The 16,070-nt window shown below is 46.7% G+C and overlaps 1 protein-coding gene across 1 annotated transcript; it reads right to left on the bottom strand.

Annotated features, from left to right (window-relative positions):
* Positions 1-681: 681 nt before the first annotated feature.
* LOC144150021 (lysosomal aspartic protease-like) lies at positions 682-14,789 on the bottom strand. The gene is made up of 7 exons (XM_077681805.1): positions 14,631-14,789; positions 13,549-13,633; positions 13,251-13,374; positions 5,851-6,292; positions 4,331-4,472; positions 1,857-1,955; positions 682-894 (listed from the first exon to the last, which is right to left on the bottom strand). The coding sequence occupies exons 1-7, from the start codon at positions 14,699-14,701 to the stop codon at positions 742-744; spliced, it is 1,116 nt and encodes a 371-aa protein (XP_077537931.1). The 5' UTR covers positions 14,702-14,789; the 3' UTR covers positions 682-741.
* Between the last annotated feature and the right edge of the window lie 1,281 nt (positions 14,790-16,070).

Genomic DNA, 16,070 nt, shown 5'->3' with positions numbered 1-16,070 from the left:
TCACAAACGTGTCGTGGCTTAGTTTCAACCGAGCGAACGAATTGCGACGACCCGTCGGCGGCCGGCGGACAAAACGCTGGGACGACGGAAGGTCGGCGAGCCGTGCAGTAGCGCAGTCAAGCCAAGTCATCTCCTCCTGAGGTCACACGAAAACGCCACAGAAAATGGGCGAGGATGCAGAGAGGAGGACAGCATTTTCGAATTGATTTTTCTACTAAATAAATTCGCGTAAACGCGCTCAGAGTGGTCGAAACATGGCCTATGGACTACGGACTACAATTTGCGCTAGTAATCCCGCAATGTTTACAAATAACTTCAGTGCCCCTTTAAGCTGAAAAAGGTGAGGCATTGCTTCCACGCTGCATACTTACGACGCGAACGGCTGCAGGATCGTTGTAGCAGACCACCATGGGGTTGCCATTTGTGACGCCAAAGCGGTTGAATGACGTCAGCGTCAGCTTGATTGCTACGACCCGTAGCTTCGACAGCTTCGTAATATGCCACCAGGATAACAAAAGTTAGGAGTAGAACAAATGTAAGCAAATTCGTTCCTTGCCTGATTCAGTTCACCTGATTGCCGTCCCACGTATAAGACTGCTCGTATCCATGGTCACCCATCGGATTACACTTTATATACCACCTTTTCTTCTTTCCGTACCGTTATATTTTTAAGCGTACAAATAAGGGCACCACAAGTAATTTTTACTCGCACAATGGTCGGGTCCAGGCCGGGGGTCTAAATTAGGCCGCCGCCTGTGCGAATCCCAAGCGGTCGTTGCCCCGGTCGAAGATGGTGTACACACTGCGCATGAACACTTCTCCCAAGGTCCAGAGGGGGCCTCCTTCGTTGTTGGCGAACCCACTGAAACATCGAAGCTTGTCGGGATACGGGATCTGAAAGACACGAAAAACGGTTGTACATGGCCTCAGCCAGCACGAAAGAATAACAGGAATGAGCAAATCGTACACCTATATCGCGCAGCGTCGTGGTAAACGCACGGAATATCCGGCAGGGCGGTGCTGCGCTCAGGGTGGCTTTTCTACCAGAATCTACTATCGTCGCTACCGGAATACGCTCGTCTTTGTGTTACACATCTCTATAGTATAGTGCCTAGAATATACTGGTGCCTAGTATAGTATATTCTAGGCACTATACCTACAGCGTCAAGCGGAAGGTGGTATAAGTTAATCCGTAGCCCTCTACTAGGACGCGCCTAAAAGCGCAGGTGCAACTTGTGGCTAAATAAGGCGCGCCGTAGTTGAGGGCTACGGATCAATTTAGACCATCTGAGGGTCTTCCCCGTGCGTTGAAATCTCCCCGCACCGGCGTTTCGTTTCTCGCCTATAGTATACGTCAGTTTTGGAAAAAGAAGGTAAAAGAGCTGCAAGACGACACCCACCCCCTAGAAAACGCAAAAATGCACTGACGATCACTATACTCTCTAGTGCGAAATTTGTGCGCAGCACGAGCTGCAGTCTTCTCGGTCACGGCGCATAGCTGCTGCGCACGCTCGGCGGCGCGCGCTACATTGCCGCTTTCTCGCATCGCTTCGCTGCCGCGGAGCATGTTGTTACAAATGGTGTTTGAACCTCCCGCGCAAATGTCACGTGGATCGGATGAGCCACAAACGGGGGAGGAGTGACCCTCCAACGGAGTCCTGAACTGGGGAAACCAACCACTTGACTCCTTAAAAAAAAAAGACTCCTTACATCTAATCAAGGTTGTTCTCTCTTTCTCGTACAGACGCAAAAACCACTGATATTCTTTGGCCACTGCGCCATACGAGTTTTCTTCAAATGCTGCAAGATTTCGTCGCTTTTCTAAAAAAAAGAAAAGAAAAGGCGCGCAAGCTTACTTGCAAGACATAGTCCTTGGCTTCGAGCTCGAACTGACGGGTTCCGATGGTGAAGACAAGCTTGGGCATCTTGTCGATTTTGCTGCATTTTACGCGGTACTGCGACATAAAAGAAAAAGCATGCACGCGCGTTTACCCTTGCGACATTCAACCAAGGGAGAAAGTCTCGAGACAGTTTTAAAGAACAACCGTGGCGATGCAGAACAAGTCCCGCCATACAAATACACATACAGATAGTCCTACATTTAGCATGAGCCTGTCCCCAGGCGGGATTTGGAGGGTGGGTGCGTCTTCAACGGAATAGGCATTATTTACTTGGATATCTCAGAATGTTTCGGTGCGATACTTTTCAAGATGGTAGACATAGCATCTCTTTAGTCGACTAGATTTCTGTACGGAAATTTATTTAATTTGTTACAACAGAGGGCCATACTAATTATTTTCAAAGGACTGGACGAGAAACTGTGACACTTTTGTTTCGCAGGGCTAACCAAATTTTACTAAATTCCGTTATGCTCTATTATAGTCTAGGATTTTGTTTACTTCTGCTGCCAGTATGTGTATGTCAATTGCAATATCATAGAATAAAAATTGAGACATAGATTAAAATATTTCGTTTAAATCGAAATACTTTATTCAACATTATTATTTATCCAAGTTTCACGGAAACAGTCGGGAAATTCATACCTATGACGACAAACTTTGTGATGGGCTGGTTAATTCATCGTAGCACAGGCCAAACCACGGCGCCTGGAGTGTTTAAATGTAGAAATCACATTTGTTCCCCTGCGTAGAGGTGCAGTAAGGAGGTATAGCTGAAATCGAGTCCTAAAGCGCATAAAAATGGTTTAAACGTGTGTGTGCGTGCGTGCGTGCGTGCGTGCGTGCGCGTGTGCGCGCGTGCGTGCGTGTGTGTGCGTGTGTGTGTGTGTGTGTGTGTGTGTGTGTGTGTGTGTGTGAGTGTGTGTGCGTGTGTGTGTGTGTGTGTGTGTGTGTGTGTGTGTGTGTGTGTGTGTGTGTGTGTGTGTGTGTGTTTTAAAATCACTAATTTCCCTAAGGCTGGTAATGTCACCGTATCGGTTGTAAAGTGCTTTAAAATAATCGAGGTTAGACGCTGGTTTATGTAGTTAATAACCCTCTGGTTCCAAAAATATCATATTAAAATTTTTTATAGTCGAGTCCAGATGGTGCCTATATTGAAAATCGTGGGCCCGCAGTCCAAAGAGCAGCGCACCGCCTCATGGGCGCTTAAAATTGGTAGTGCCTTGCGCGAAGACATCAGAGGACACCCGCCGACCGTACTTGCTACCAAAAGCTATAGGTGGGTGGGTAACAACAACGATCTGCTTTTCGCAACGACTGAGCGCGCCATAAAGGGCCCGATATTCCGCAGTGTTGGCGGCACGGCGGCGGCGGCGGGCGGACTCCCGGCGCTGTTCGCACAGCTGTTATTTCTAGGCTAGGCTCCCTCCCACCTTGTTCCCTCTAACTTGGCACGTGCGCGCTCCCCGCAGGCGGCTACATAACACCCACGCTGTGAAAGAACGACCTTTTTTTTCCTCTTGTTCCCTGTTGGCGCGTGTGCACACCACGCCGACACTGCGACAGTGTATGTATATATATATACGTCACCAACAAACGCTCCCCTCCTCTTGCTTCTAACTCCCCTACAACTCGGTTGTTCTTTCGCGCATGCGCACTGGTTCGTGGGAAGCGCCCTCCTGGGCACGGACGAATATTTCGCCTAGGCATATACAGCCTCGCTGTAAAAATGCATACATGATCTGGGGAAGCTCAGCACCTGCTTTAACCATGACGCGGCAGTTTGTCCGTTGACAGGTCGGAAAGACGTATTAAGTTGGTTATTTTTTCCCGGTGCAATCGCACATCCGAATTTGCTGCCACGAAATGTTGCTTAGAACCCTGATGTGTGGAAATATCAGTTCACCTCATGTGTACTACGGGTCACACGGATTTTCTCAGTGCGTTTTCTATAAGCTCTGGTTAAATTACCAGTTATGGCATTTTAAGTATAAATAAGCAGGCAAGCAAAATTAAGCGCTTGAAAACTGGGCCTATTACCGTGCGCTCTGTTCACAAGAGCTTTAAAAGCCTCGAAAGGGTTAAAACTGAGCTGGTTAGCGCATATAACTTTGAGCATAAGGGGAAGTGCAACAAACGGGACGTAACGGAGACGAGACAAAGCGCAACTCTCGCCTCCGTTACCCCCCGTTTGTTGCGCTGCTCCTTACCCTCAAATTTAAAAGACTCTGCCATCGTTACTTTATCTGCGGCGTCACGGGGTTTCCACTACCGTTAGCGCCACAGAGGTAAATGTGTGGTGCAGCATTGGCATTTTGCAGTTGTGTCCGCACCTCGCAGCTTCGGTCTGCCGTGAATAAAACACGTCCCGACTCCGAGGCTTCGGAAACGGCAGAAAGCATGTGGAGCGAACAATTCGCATTACTGCTCACCTGCCCCCTTATAGGTTCAAATGTCTTCAGATATTTGTTGATGCGCTCGACCGTCTCCTTGGGTCCGTACATGTACGAGCTCCCGCTGTCGATGACAGTTTCCGTTGGGCTGCCCAAGAACGTCTTGCTTCCAATCTGAAGGCTGAGTATGCATTTATTATAGTACACTGCATGCAAGCAAGTGCTTCTTTTCTGTCCGATTAATTTTATTTTTAATGTGAAAGCAGTCAATAGCCATACGAGCGAAAAACCCGGCGTTGTTCGGCGTATGTAGCTGTTAATGGGCTTCTAAACCCACATGAGTGAAAATATTTTAATGGCGCGTTTTTCGAACTACTAAAACGCGAGAAAAAGGCCACGCTACTATATAGGCAATGCCATTGGCTACGCCACGTTCCATGGGCTGTGCTTCGCATAAGGAAACACTAATGAGCACGCGCTTGCTAGGCAACGCATGGGGCCCTGCAGCATCTTCATCATCTTCATCGTCGGTGACGGCAACTCCAGCAATCGGCGCGCAATGTTTTCTTTCCTAACGTTTCAAAAAAGCTATATCTTCCCTAAAGAAGTTATCCTCTATGCCGTCCTTAGCCATCGAGACGGTTGGCTTTCCTCTCTCTGTGCGTGCGTGCGGGCATATAACGCCTTCCCGCAAGTGTATGGGAATACACCCATAAAGTGCCATCATAGTCTGTTCGTAGCGATCCCTCCAAAAGAGGAATTAAACCGAAATTGTCGACGTTTAAAGCTGGTAACACGTCCTTTAGAAACAATGATAACGGCAAGCTGGAAATGTCACGCAAAAAAACAAAAAAACGTTGATGAGGGGTCTTGCTGTATAGTGAATTGCGGTCGGCGCTCGTAACAATGAACCCTTATGATTCAACCAAAAATGTCTGGCATATGCGAATCCTGCAGTGTACAGTACACGAACTCCGGGGAGCAATAGAAATTGAAACTGACGTTTTCCTGAGAACTCAAGCAGCTTAACTTGTTATTAGGTAGTTTATGATACACTTAGCTATGGGAACCTACTCGGATCGCGCGAGCGAATCCACTGTAATCTGTGTTCCGTTTTCATTCTCCCAAACATTTGTCTCTTCAGTGTAAAATGCATATTTTGATAGTATCCGTTGAACGGTCTGCCTGGGTACGCCCATCTAAATTCTCCTCCGCACGTATTGTGAAGCGGGTGTGAATAACACTCACCCGGCCCACAACCATTGAGTTGGGAGACCCCTATGAGGGGCTGTTACACGCCGTATACCCTCGCGAGATATCGTTGTTCATTCTGCTGATCTAAACAATGTCATTCTGCATCTTCGGGCAACTGGAAGCAGGAAACTGGTGTATTGGTGGAAGCATTGCCGACTTCGATGAGGGACTTTTGGAAGCTCTATAGTATACAGGGAAAAAAATTACGTAATGCGCGTAATTTGGCCTCAGGTGACATTGAACTTGTCAAGATCCTTTAGAAACTTTTGTTTTGAAAAAGCTTGGGCAGAACATTCAGCACGTACCCGCCCAAGGAGAACTGCCAGTAGCCCTTCTTGGACACGGGCGCGTAGGTGATGTCGCCGGTGTAGCGGTCAGCGTTGATGCCCCCGAAGAGAATCTCGCCTCCGCTCTGCTCGCTGGGCGTGCGACTGAGGAAGACCGAGAAGACTGGATCGGTGACCAGCTGCTGCTTGAGCATGTTGTCGAACGGGGGCACCACTTCCTTCTCCGAGATGTCCGGGTAGGCGAGTCCGAAGATGCCGTCGAACGGCATCGTGCTGAAGATTTCGCCCGTAGTGTGGGTGACTTCGCCGAAAAGCTGTCCCCACACGGCCGCGCCTTGTACGCCCAGGTCGTCTCTGCTTAGCATGCCTCGCACAAGGCCACTCTCGTACCTCATTTTGAAGCGCCTGCCGTTTTTCTTGTAGGTCGAAGACGCGTCCTTGTCGTACTTATTTCGACCACCTGCCGAAACAAACAGGAAACAATAGTTTAAGGGCACCTAGTTCACCCTATGCCTATTACACGATATCAAATTAGCAATGAATACTACCTTAATATTGCCATCACGCCCCATTAATTCGAAAAGTCATTAAAAGACAAATGCATTGGAAAATAAATATATTGTCACGAAGCCAAAGATGACGCAGTTGGCTTGAAGGAAAAAAGGTTTATTGGAGCGAACTTGTGCTCCCCTAACAACCCCCCCAAAAAATACACAAGCGGCGAAGCAGCAGTCAACAAAGTGACGTACGTGCGCAGGCGAGTGTCGGAGAATGGAATGCCGCGGCGTATGCTCTGCGGTAATTTATCTTTCGGTGCGGATGTTTCTCGAACCGTAGAATTACATCGAGAACACTGTAGATAAAAGAAGACTATTCTAGGCTAGTGGCGTGATGGCAAAACATTCTCCTTATCAAATGAGATAATCAGTGGGGCATAAAAAAGAAAGAATGGAACATGCGCTTCCCTCGTGACACACAACAGCCCGGCGCAGCCGGGCGGTAAAAGCAAAAACATAAACAAACAAAGCCAATGCATGGTTTGCGGCAATATCAACCCGTCACAAAGTCATGTCCCGAACCGTTGCATGGGCTACTGCAGCCGAAAGAGGTTGCAAAAAACACGATGCCCACACTATTCAAAACACCTTCGAGCAAAGGTATCCTTCGCAATTATATGCCTAAAACATTCCTCTGGGAACCTAAGTCTGCTCACGTGCTTTGAAGGCGAAAGAATGGCGATACTTGTTAACAACGTCTTTACTGCTACACCATATTTGCGTATCTTTCTTCGCTTTAGCTTCTTCTTATTACGGCGCGAACTCGTCAGCACCCAGATTGGCACACGTCACTGCAGCTTACCCAGAATCGGGGTTCTGCGCGGCTGCATGGCTTGCACCTGCTCTATCTCACATCCCACCGCTTTCAGGTGTTGCGTGGCATGCCCTACTATACAAATTCTACGTTTCCAGTGCATAGTTTTCGGAATTTTCTGAACCAGGAACATTAGCCCCTCGAAGCTCCTGATTCCTGACCAATCCTCCAAGTTGGTATCACGAAGAAAGGACCAACAATGACAACAACTTTTGTTCTACCGCTGGCGACGAGCGGAGTCAGAGAATGCGAAGTTGCGAAAAACGACAACGCCAGTGTGTTCGAGATTTCGGCGCACGTTAAAGATCCCCAGGTGGTCAAAATGAATCCGGAGCCCTATGTAGGTTATACATGTGCACTCCGGCGTGCCTCATCGCTTGTGCAGCGTCGGCGCGTTAAACCTCATAATCGAATCAGATAGCGCGAAGTTTTGCTTAGCTATCATGGGAAGTTAAAGTAATGTTTATGCTGACCATATGGCACATTTTTGTGCTGATAAAAGTGCCCAAGAAGCCCTTACGTTGAATGAGCAGTTCTGTGACGTGTCTGGAGCGGATGGTAATATGAAAATCTAAAAAATTATGGATTGGTCAATGGGGAACGAAACCCTCCAGATTCATTGGCATTAATTGGGATAGTGCACCACTTCAGTACCTGGGAGTGCCTTTGCATTAACTACTGGATACTTGGACCTGATTGGTCGTCAGCACTAGCGGGCATCACAGGCATGGAAGGGGCGAAAACTTCTGGCGTTTGCACTTGCGCAGGTATGCAATGTCTTTCTCACCACAAAGACATCGGATTTGTTTGTAGACAAACTCGTGTCTCGTATTTTTCTTCCACAGATTGGTCCATCATCCACTTTTACTAACTGTACTTCAGCAGCGCATAAGTTTCCATTCACCTTCTCAGCTTATATATAGGGGTGACGTTAACACGAAACCACCATAGGGATTTCTTAAGGAAGTTGAGGACACTTTTAACTCTCTTACCGCGTGGTATTTTTTGTAATATCGGTTCAGTCTGTCAAGGAATACTAAAATAAAATAAAAAAAACTAAGATAAACGGATCAGTCACTAAAATAAACGGATCAATTACTGGCAGTTTTTGTATGAGCAGGCACTACTGAACTCTGCAGCCGTTTAGTTATTTTTATAAAGTCATCCTAAGAAGCGCCCGGGACAATTCCTTCCGGGACCATTTGTTCCGGGACCATTTGTTCCATAACCATTTTTTCCCACACCCTTCTTGGGCGCGTGTGTCTGATTTCCCGACTTTGAAAAGTCACAAAGTTGGACTTAAGTACCTCTTCTTTTAGCTTTTGTATTCTGTATGGTCGTTATGTGTAATCGTGAATTTGTCTAAATTTACCATGTATTAAACAAAAACTGCAGCAAATTTGAAAATCGTGGGAGGCTTCAGACCGATATCATTGTGTAATGTTGATTATAAATATTTGGTAAAGTATTGGCACACAGGCTGCAGCTCGTAATTGCAGGTCTGATAGGCTCCCATCAAACCTGTGGAATTCGAGGGCGGAGCATTCAGACAAACATGCACATTGTTCGCTCAGTACTATGCGTAACAGATGGGACTGGGCAGGTTACACTTCTTGAAATCGATTGATGGATTGTAGGGTTTAACGCACCGACGCAACGCAGGCGATGAGGCGCGCCGTAGTGGAGGGCTCCGGATTAATTTTGACCACCTGGGGATCTTTAACGTGCGCCGAAATCTCGTACATACGGGCGTTTTTGCTTTTCGCCTTCATCAGAAAAGCGGCCGCCGCGGCCGGGAATCGAAGAAAATTGAAATTGTCTTGAAATTGACTTGTCTAAAGCGTTTGATAGGGTTAGCCATCCTTTCTTATTGGCCGTTCGTGAGGCAGCTGGGATTGGGGACACTTTATACAAAAGAACAACGTTATGCTATCAAAGCTGCACGACCAGGTTAATAGCAAACCGCGAGCTCTCTAGTCTTATCCCTATTAAGTCCTCGATACGGCAATGTTGCCCTTATCATTCATTTTATTTGGTTTGTACCTCAAGCCGTTGTGTATTAGCATTCTACAAAGTAGGGTCATTCGTGGCTATTCTTTGTCAAATAATGAAGTTGGAGTTTTAGTGTATGCGGATGACCTTGAATTTTTCTGTTCGGGAAAAATAAAATGTTTTTTAGGTCATTATGCTAACACAGCGGTTTTGTAATGCATCTGGAGCTGAGGTAAACCTTCAAAAGTTCAGACGATTTTGGAAAGGCTGGTGGGGTTCGCAGCCGCAGCACTTCGGAGGCACAAGATGGGATTCAGAAGTTATACAGTACCGCAGCAGCGGGCCTCAATGGTCTGCGGCGCTTGCAATTGTAAAGCTCAAGACGCAGGCATGCGTGGATGGGGCGGGAACTCTCTATATTTGAGCGGGCCGAAGCCTGAAATGTATTTTCAGTCTCGAAACTTGTTTATGTCGTGCAGGTTCCTCGTTGCGCTCGAGATAAGGTGCAAGCATTCCATAAAGTGTTGGCTACTTTCGTATGGCTGTCCAGGTGGGAGCCAATGCGCCGAGATTACCTTTTCCTCCCGTTAAAATCTGGTGGTGTTGGTCTGGTGCATTTGTTTGTCCACCAGTCTGTCTCGCGTTCCTGCTTTTTTTTTAAACGGCTGATCGCCTGTTTTTAAGGTTATCGCTCCAATATCACTTGAGTGCTCATGAGTGCTCATTTGCCTTTTTATTTGCGCCTACCTATCGCGAAATTCCAAAACCACCTTGGGGCTTTCTTAAAGAGGTTGCTGACACCGTCAGGTTCCCCAGTGCGCGTTTTCTCCTAGAGTACCTGTACGAACTTTCCAGGAAGGACTTGACGCGTGTATTGAAAGTTTATTCTCTATGCCCAATTACCGGCAACCATACATAAAGTTTTTTGGGAGTCGTGTGTCGCAGCGGGTCAACCGCATGTACATTCAGGCTGATGCAACGACTTTCTTTTTAAAGTTGCATGCATCTACGTTGCCTGTCAAAACGTGGCTCTATAGTAAAAGGGTATTTGTTCCTTGGTCTGTTAACTGCCGCTTCTGCAACCAATCCGAGACAACTGACCGTTGCTTCGTTTTGTGGCGGGATGCTGTGTTTTTTAAAGATGATAATCTTTCTTGGGCTACTTAATTAAACCCAGAAATTTTGGTCTGTCTGTATGTCTGTCTGTCTGTCTGTCCGTCTGTCTGTCTGTAACTCGATTCAGCCACCCGGCCAAAGTAAAATGCCTACTGCGCAATAGTCTTATATACTCACAGCCAAATCTAAACGTCTAAGCCCAGTTTATATGTTCATACTTGTCAACTTTGTTGAACAAGAACAAGACATTCCGCAAATATAAGACAGGAAATTAGTACACAAGGGATATTTACAGCGTTCCTTTATTAAAAAAATTCATGTATGCTTGGTTTTTCGATAGCAAATGATATCCTACATCTGCTGCAGAAAACCGCCGCCTGGTGTTCTGTTGCCCGCGCCACCTCCTGGCGGCATATGAGACATCATGCGGCAACAGCAAAGAAAGGTTCCACTAGCTGGGTTTCACGTTCTGCTTGGAACGCACATGGAGCATGGCAACGCGATTCTATAAACCTCGAAGTCGGCCGCCTCTATTCACGCTCGTCTCCGCCGTACTGCAGCGCTGGCATCGAGGAACCCCGCCTGTCGCAGTGGAACGCGGTAAATTCAAATCGCCTTGAGAAAACCTTTCCTGTGTTTACCTTGGGATGTGCGCGACGGAACAGAAACAGCATGAGAGGTGAGCAGGAAAGCAAAGAGGGGCATTTCCTTGGCAAATGTGTACAAAGACGACATTTGATGACATTTTGACGACATTTGCAACGAAAGGAGCAGATACGCGGCCAATTTTTAACAGAGAAGCTGTTTAGCAAATCGTAATTTTTCGTGTCCGCAGTTAAATATACCAAGAAATTGCCGAGCGTGCTCACGTGAACGCGGGCCTCGCGGCGACCGCTCGGCAGTTAACAAAACCAAGAAAAAGCCTCGTGCCTCGCGACGGCGTCCCCTGCGCACGTTTGTCAAGCCAAGCATGCCTACTTAGAGAGATTGGCCAAGATTGCGGCAACCGTGCGGCAGTTAAAAAACAAGAAAATGCCGAGCGCTCGTGCGTGCGTGCCTCGCGGCGACCGCCCAGCGTCTCCGGCGCACGTTTGTGAAGCCAAGCATACCCACTTAGGGAGATTGGCCAAGATTGGTAAAAAAAACCTCCACCGTGCGCCGTAATCGTGGCAACACTTTCTCGGAACGAAAAACGCACCAGCGTTCGCCGTAATCGGAAGCAACACTTGCTCGGAACGAGAAAGACACGTCATAGCATTTGCCCCTCCAAGGTGATGTACAATGATTATCACTTCCAAAAAAATGAAAGAAGCTCACACTTATAGCAACAATGATGAAGTAAAGGTCGTTGCGGCAGCGAAGAAGAGGCAGATCGGCTGCAGCCGTGGACTTAAACCTTCTTGAGTGCCGTGAAGGTTGCGTACAGCTTCGGTACCTTCAATTCTTACGCGTTACTGTGAGCTTCATTCTTTTTTTTTTTTTTTTTTTGAGCGGGGGGTTGAGCGGACTTTTCAGAAAAATATAGACATCACCGCATATAGTATTCGATCCTCGCCAGTTACAAAAAACTGTTCTGTGCTGTACGATCTTTTTTTTTTGTGATGGTTGGAATGTTCAGCCTCTAGAAGTAGCGCTTGACCGCAATAAGGGGGGGGGGGGGGGGGGGGGGACTTTGGGGCACGAAGTCAATTTTCCGCGAACAATCTGCGTTTATGCAACTATGCCGCACAACCACAACCGCCGGACTGGTTGCATCTCCTCCAAGCGTGTGTGTCTGCCTGACTTTTAAAAATATGTACATGTGAACCTACTGTTGTTTTTTAACGGATGTTGGGGAATGTGCTGCTATTGTAATAGCCTGTGATTTTATATCTCTGAATGGTAGTTTTTTATGTTATAAAAAAACCTGGGGAGGGGGGGGGGGAGATGCAATGGTAGCGCATCTACTGCTGGGACCCGGGTTCAAATCCCATCGGATCTCAGTTGTGTTTTTATTTGTTTACTATTTACAGCGATGGCCTTTTTATTTTTGACCGGACAACAACAACAACGATAACATTTTTTCCCAGAGTTGGGTACATAAGGCTTTCGCCTTAAAAATTAGCTTCGGGGCATGTAGCATGGGCCGGGAACAAATAAGTACAATATTATCTTTTCTTCGCATAAAAGTCGCAAGAAACCAATAACCAAGGAAATCTATGCATTACGATGGCCTTTAATCCCGTCAGCCTTGATCTTTTAGATCATTCTCAAGATATCGCTCGAGAGAACTACTGCAAGTTGCTGTCTCCTGTTTAATAGAACACGTGCAAAGCACAGGTAACCCCTGGGTAAACAGTCGTAGGGCCGAATATTAGCAGAACCGATAAAAAAGCAAATGTTTAACTTAAGCGACAGAAAAATTGTATACAGCTTTATACAAACAGAGACAGCAAAAAAAATCATGAACCATTTTACTCTGGGACGCTGGATTTCCGTGAGACCTTTTAGAACTCCAGATAGAGGTGTCACGGAATCTATGTGGGAGATATGAGCAAATTTTATTTTTATTGAACGCTACGACATTTTAATTTTGACTCTATTGCATGAACTTGAAGATGGGGCCTATTAATAATTAACCTACTCAAGATGCATATTCAAGTGGTGATACCAAATCGAGGTCCAAATGAATGTTTGAACGGCGTGCTACTTTGGTGGTGACCGCATGCTAAATATACACAAATCGGGGCGTTCATTCTATAACGCAAAACGCTATAGAACGCCTCGCGCTTCAAAGAGACGCGGACCCTCGGGAGTTATTGTTCTCGGACATGAAAAATGCGTGGAACGTATTCTAACCATACAGGTTTCGCTTAAAATCATTTTGCTGTTCTTACACAGATGGGGATGCATTTCCGCACGCTGGCAAATGGGGGGGGGGGGGGGGGGGGGATACTCACGGCATCCGAGGTTATCGTCGGTGCACTTGACTGAGGGCACCCACAAGTTCGAAGAACCCGTGTCAAACAGCATCTTGAACTGCTTCGGAGGTGTTCCTAGAGTAACAACGCCGACGTAACGCATCTGCGCAGAAGAAATACCTATTTGAAACCTCTGTAGTAGGCTGGTACGACTGATTGCTTGAGGAAATAGAAGAGTGATCGATTAGCAATCCGTATTCATTCAAGGCCCCTGTGCATTTTGTCTTTAAGTCCTGCAACACGCCCCAAAACTTGGTGCACAGTCCATGTTGCTCACCTGGGTGTCGCTGCTAAGTGGCTCTGAGATCGACGATCTTCCCCTGATTGACGTGCGATTCGGTTCTATGTACGTCAACGGAACCCTGCGAAGGTGAGCCACAGTGCAAGGAGTATACACGGTGGTACGTTTTCAGTAATCATCGGTGTAGACATGTGTGTCTTGTGTCTTAAAATGAACAAGAAATTCAGCCGCAATGGCTGCACAAATTACTGATCAAACGGAATAGCATATATGGCATCAACGCTTCCGAAGAGTAGGTTTTGATTTTAATCGCAGAAATGCGCATGGCTCTGGCCAGAACCTGCAGTCCTTACGTACAACGTCCAATCGCTCCACCGCAGTTCAAACCGGATCCCGCTACCCCCCGCGGTGTATTTGTGGCCAAGGAGTTATGCTGCTATGCCTGCGGTCTAGGATTTAATTTTTTGTCGTCCATGCTGTGCTCATGGTGGAGATGAAACAGAAACCCGTCTTGCATACGAGACTCTATTCGCTAAACTTCAGATACATGGTCGAAACTCATACGCGCTCGTCCTTCATGAAGACGCGCCTTGTAGACCAGGCGTAGCTTCTGGGCTCTATACCCAAATTTGAATCCCCGTGCTAAAGAATTAACTAACTACGTCACCATAACACCAGGCAGCCATTGATGAGGCGAATTCCTCGCCAGCACACCTCAATTATGCTGTTAGTTTAACTAAAAAAAACTTGAAGATGCAAGGGCGTGGTGTTAAGAAACTGTTGGACGATGGTCTATAGTGGACCAAGATGCCTGACGCCTCCTGGACATTCTGGCGATAAACAAATGCTCTCCCAGTCCAATATTTCGTTTATAAGCAATTGCGAGACGTTGGCAATTAAAAAAAGAAAGAAATGACTTCTTTATTCTTTTATGTAACGAAAACACACATTCATCAGACATGCAGCGCAGTCGTGACATAGAGGACAAGAGTGAAGGATCCACAAGAGAATGATCCTCCTCGTCAGTACCCTTCTCTTGCGTATCTCACAGTGGTACAACTTCCACTAAGTCGTATGTGGCGCAGCTTATAAAATAGGCAGGACCGTGCTAGCCTCACCTCAGTTGCTTGCCAGCGCTTGTAAGCAACGCCTTGGAGACAAGGGCGCAAAGGAGGACGAACAACTTCATGGCTCTTTGGAGTTTTGCTGCTAACCACCAAAGTGGCCGACCAACGACTCTTGATTTGCGGTAAAAACCTTATCGTAAAGGCATACAGCGCCGAACGTCAGGTGACCTCTCCTTATCACGAACAGCATGCATACGCGCAGAAAACTGAAGGGCCCAGGTGCTTGTTTTTATGCATATTTCTGTTTCCAGATTTTCTTCGTACAGTCAAGTTTCGCACAGTCCTGCAGAACTTAGCACAGCTTGACCTCATGCTTGCGAAGCGCTGATTGTGCTGCGTGACACGTCCCGGTGGCTTACTGTGCATCGCGCCACTAGCACTAGGCTGCGAGTTGTGATTTCTGGGCGTTACTTTTTTTTTGTGGAGGCAAAAAAAATCTACAGGGAACTTCGACAATACGGAAGCATTCTTCACGCGTCTGGGACGTGTGCACCGAGTGATTCGCCTTGCAATACACTCGAGCCCCCTCGCTATGAGGCCTACCATTAGCTAAGTCATCACCTCTTGATTCGCGTACACCACAACTCAATGTGTCGAGGATGACGCCATGTGTTCTGAGTACTGTAATGACCCACTTAGGCCAATTAAGCGCAATTAGTATAAGTGATCTTGCTTAGGTAAGTGTTAATTACAATTCGTATTGTGTATTCCCAATTAGGCGATGATTTCTTAATTGACCTAATTAGGATTAATGCTTCGATTAGTTGTATTTACTTTTATAGTATTCAGCAGTGGCTCATTTGAGCTAAATTACAATTAATTAGTAGTCATCCGTCCTAATTAGTCTTACACAATCTTAACTGTACCTGATTAGCCTTCGGTAGTCATGGTATACCTACGCAAGACGCATTTTTTATACCTATGCTAGACCATACGCATTCATATATAAAGCGCAACGCGTTACGCTACGGGCCAAAGCAGGAGTTTATGAGAAGAGTAACCTTAGAATACGCAAGTATTAAAGCAAAAACCATTATGTTTGTAACTTTTTCCTTGGTAAACAGCTCAGCGCGCATAAGAACGGGACGACAGAAAGAGGCACAACACAACAAAAGCTTGTGTTGGGCCTCTTTCTGTCGTCCCGTTCTTTCGCAATTCGCACGCTGTGCTTTTCCCACGGTGATTCACCAAAGATGCGTAACTTTCAGTGTATACTTTTTCCTCATGTTGCATGCGAATCTAAGCTCACCACTCCGGCATTCCTTGAATCTATACATATGTAGCTTAGGCGAGGGAAACAACAATTCGATGTTTTAGATCGTGTTGCGTGATCAAGGCCTGACTCAGTCCACATAGTAGGCACAAAAAAAAATGTTATGCACGATGAACTTCCAACAGAAAAAGGAAGGCAGGAAAACTCGACTAAGTAGG

This window comes from Haemaphysalis longicornis, unplaced genomic scaffold (genome assembly GCF_048455015.1).
Source record: "Haemaphysalis longicornis isolate Haplotype H1 unplaced genomic scaffold, Haemaphysalis longicornis Haplotype H1 scaffold_1, whole genome shotgun sequence".
NCBI lineage: Eukaryota > Metazoa > Arthropoda > Arachnida > Ixodida > Ixodidae > Haemaphysalis > Haemaphysalis longicornis.
This window is presented reverse-complemented; position numbering and strand designations above follow the sequence as displayed.

Bases quoted from the DNA above. Each gene is read 5' to 3' on its own strand.
- LOC144150021 (XM_077681805.1), bottom strand. From the start codon at position 14,701: ATGAAGTTGTTCGTCCTCCTTTGCGCCCTTGTCTCCAAGGCGTTGCTT. The intron at 4,473-5,850 runs GTACGTGCTGAA...ATGCATACTCAG, and splicing joins TGGCAGTTCTCCTTGGGCGG to CCTTCAGATTGGAAGCAAGA. The intron at 1,956-4,330 runs GTGAGCAGTAAT...TTTATGTCGCAG, and splicing joins TTGAACCTATAAGGGGGCAG to TACCGCGTAAAATGCAGCAA.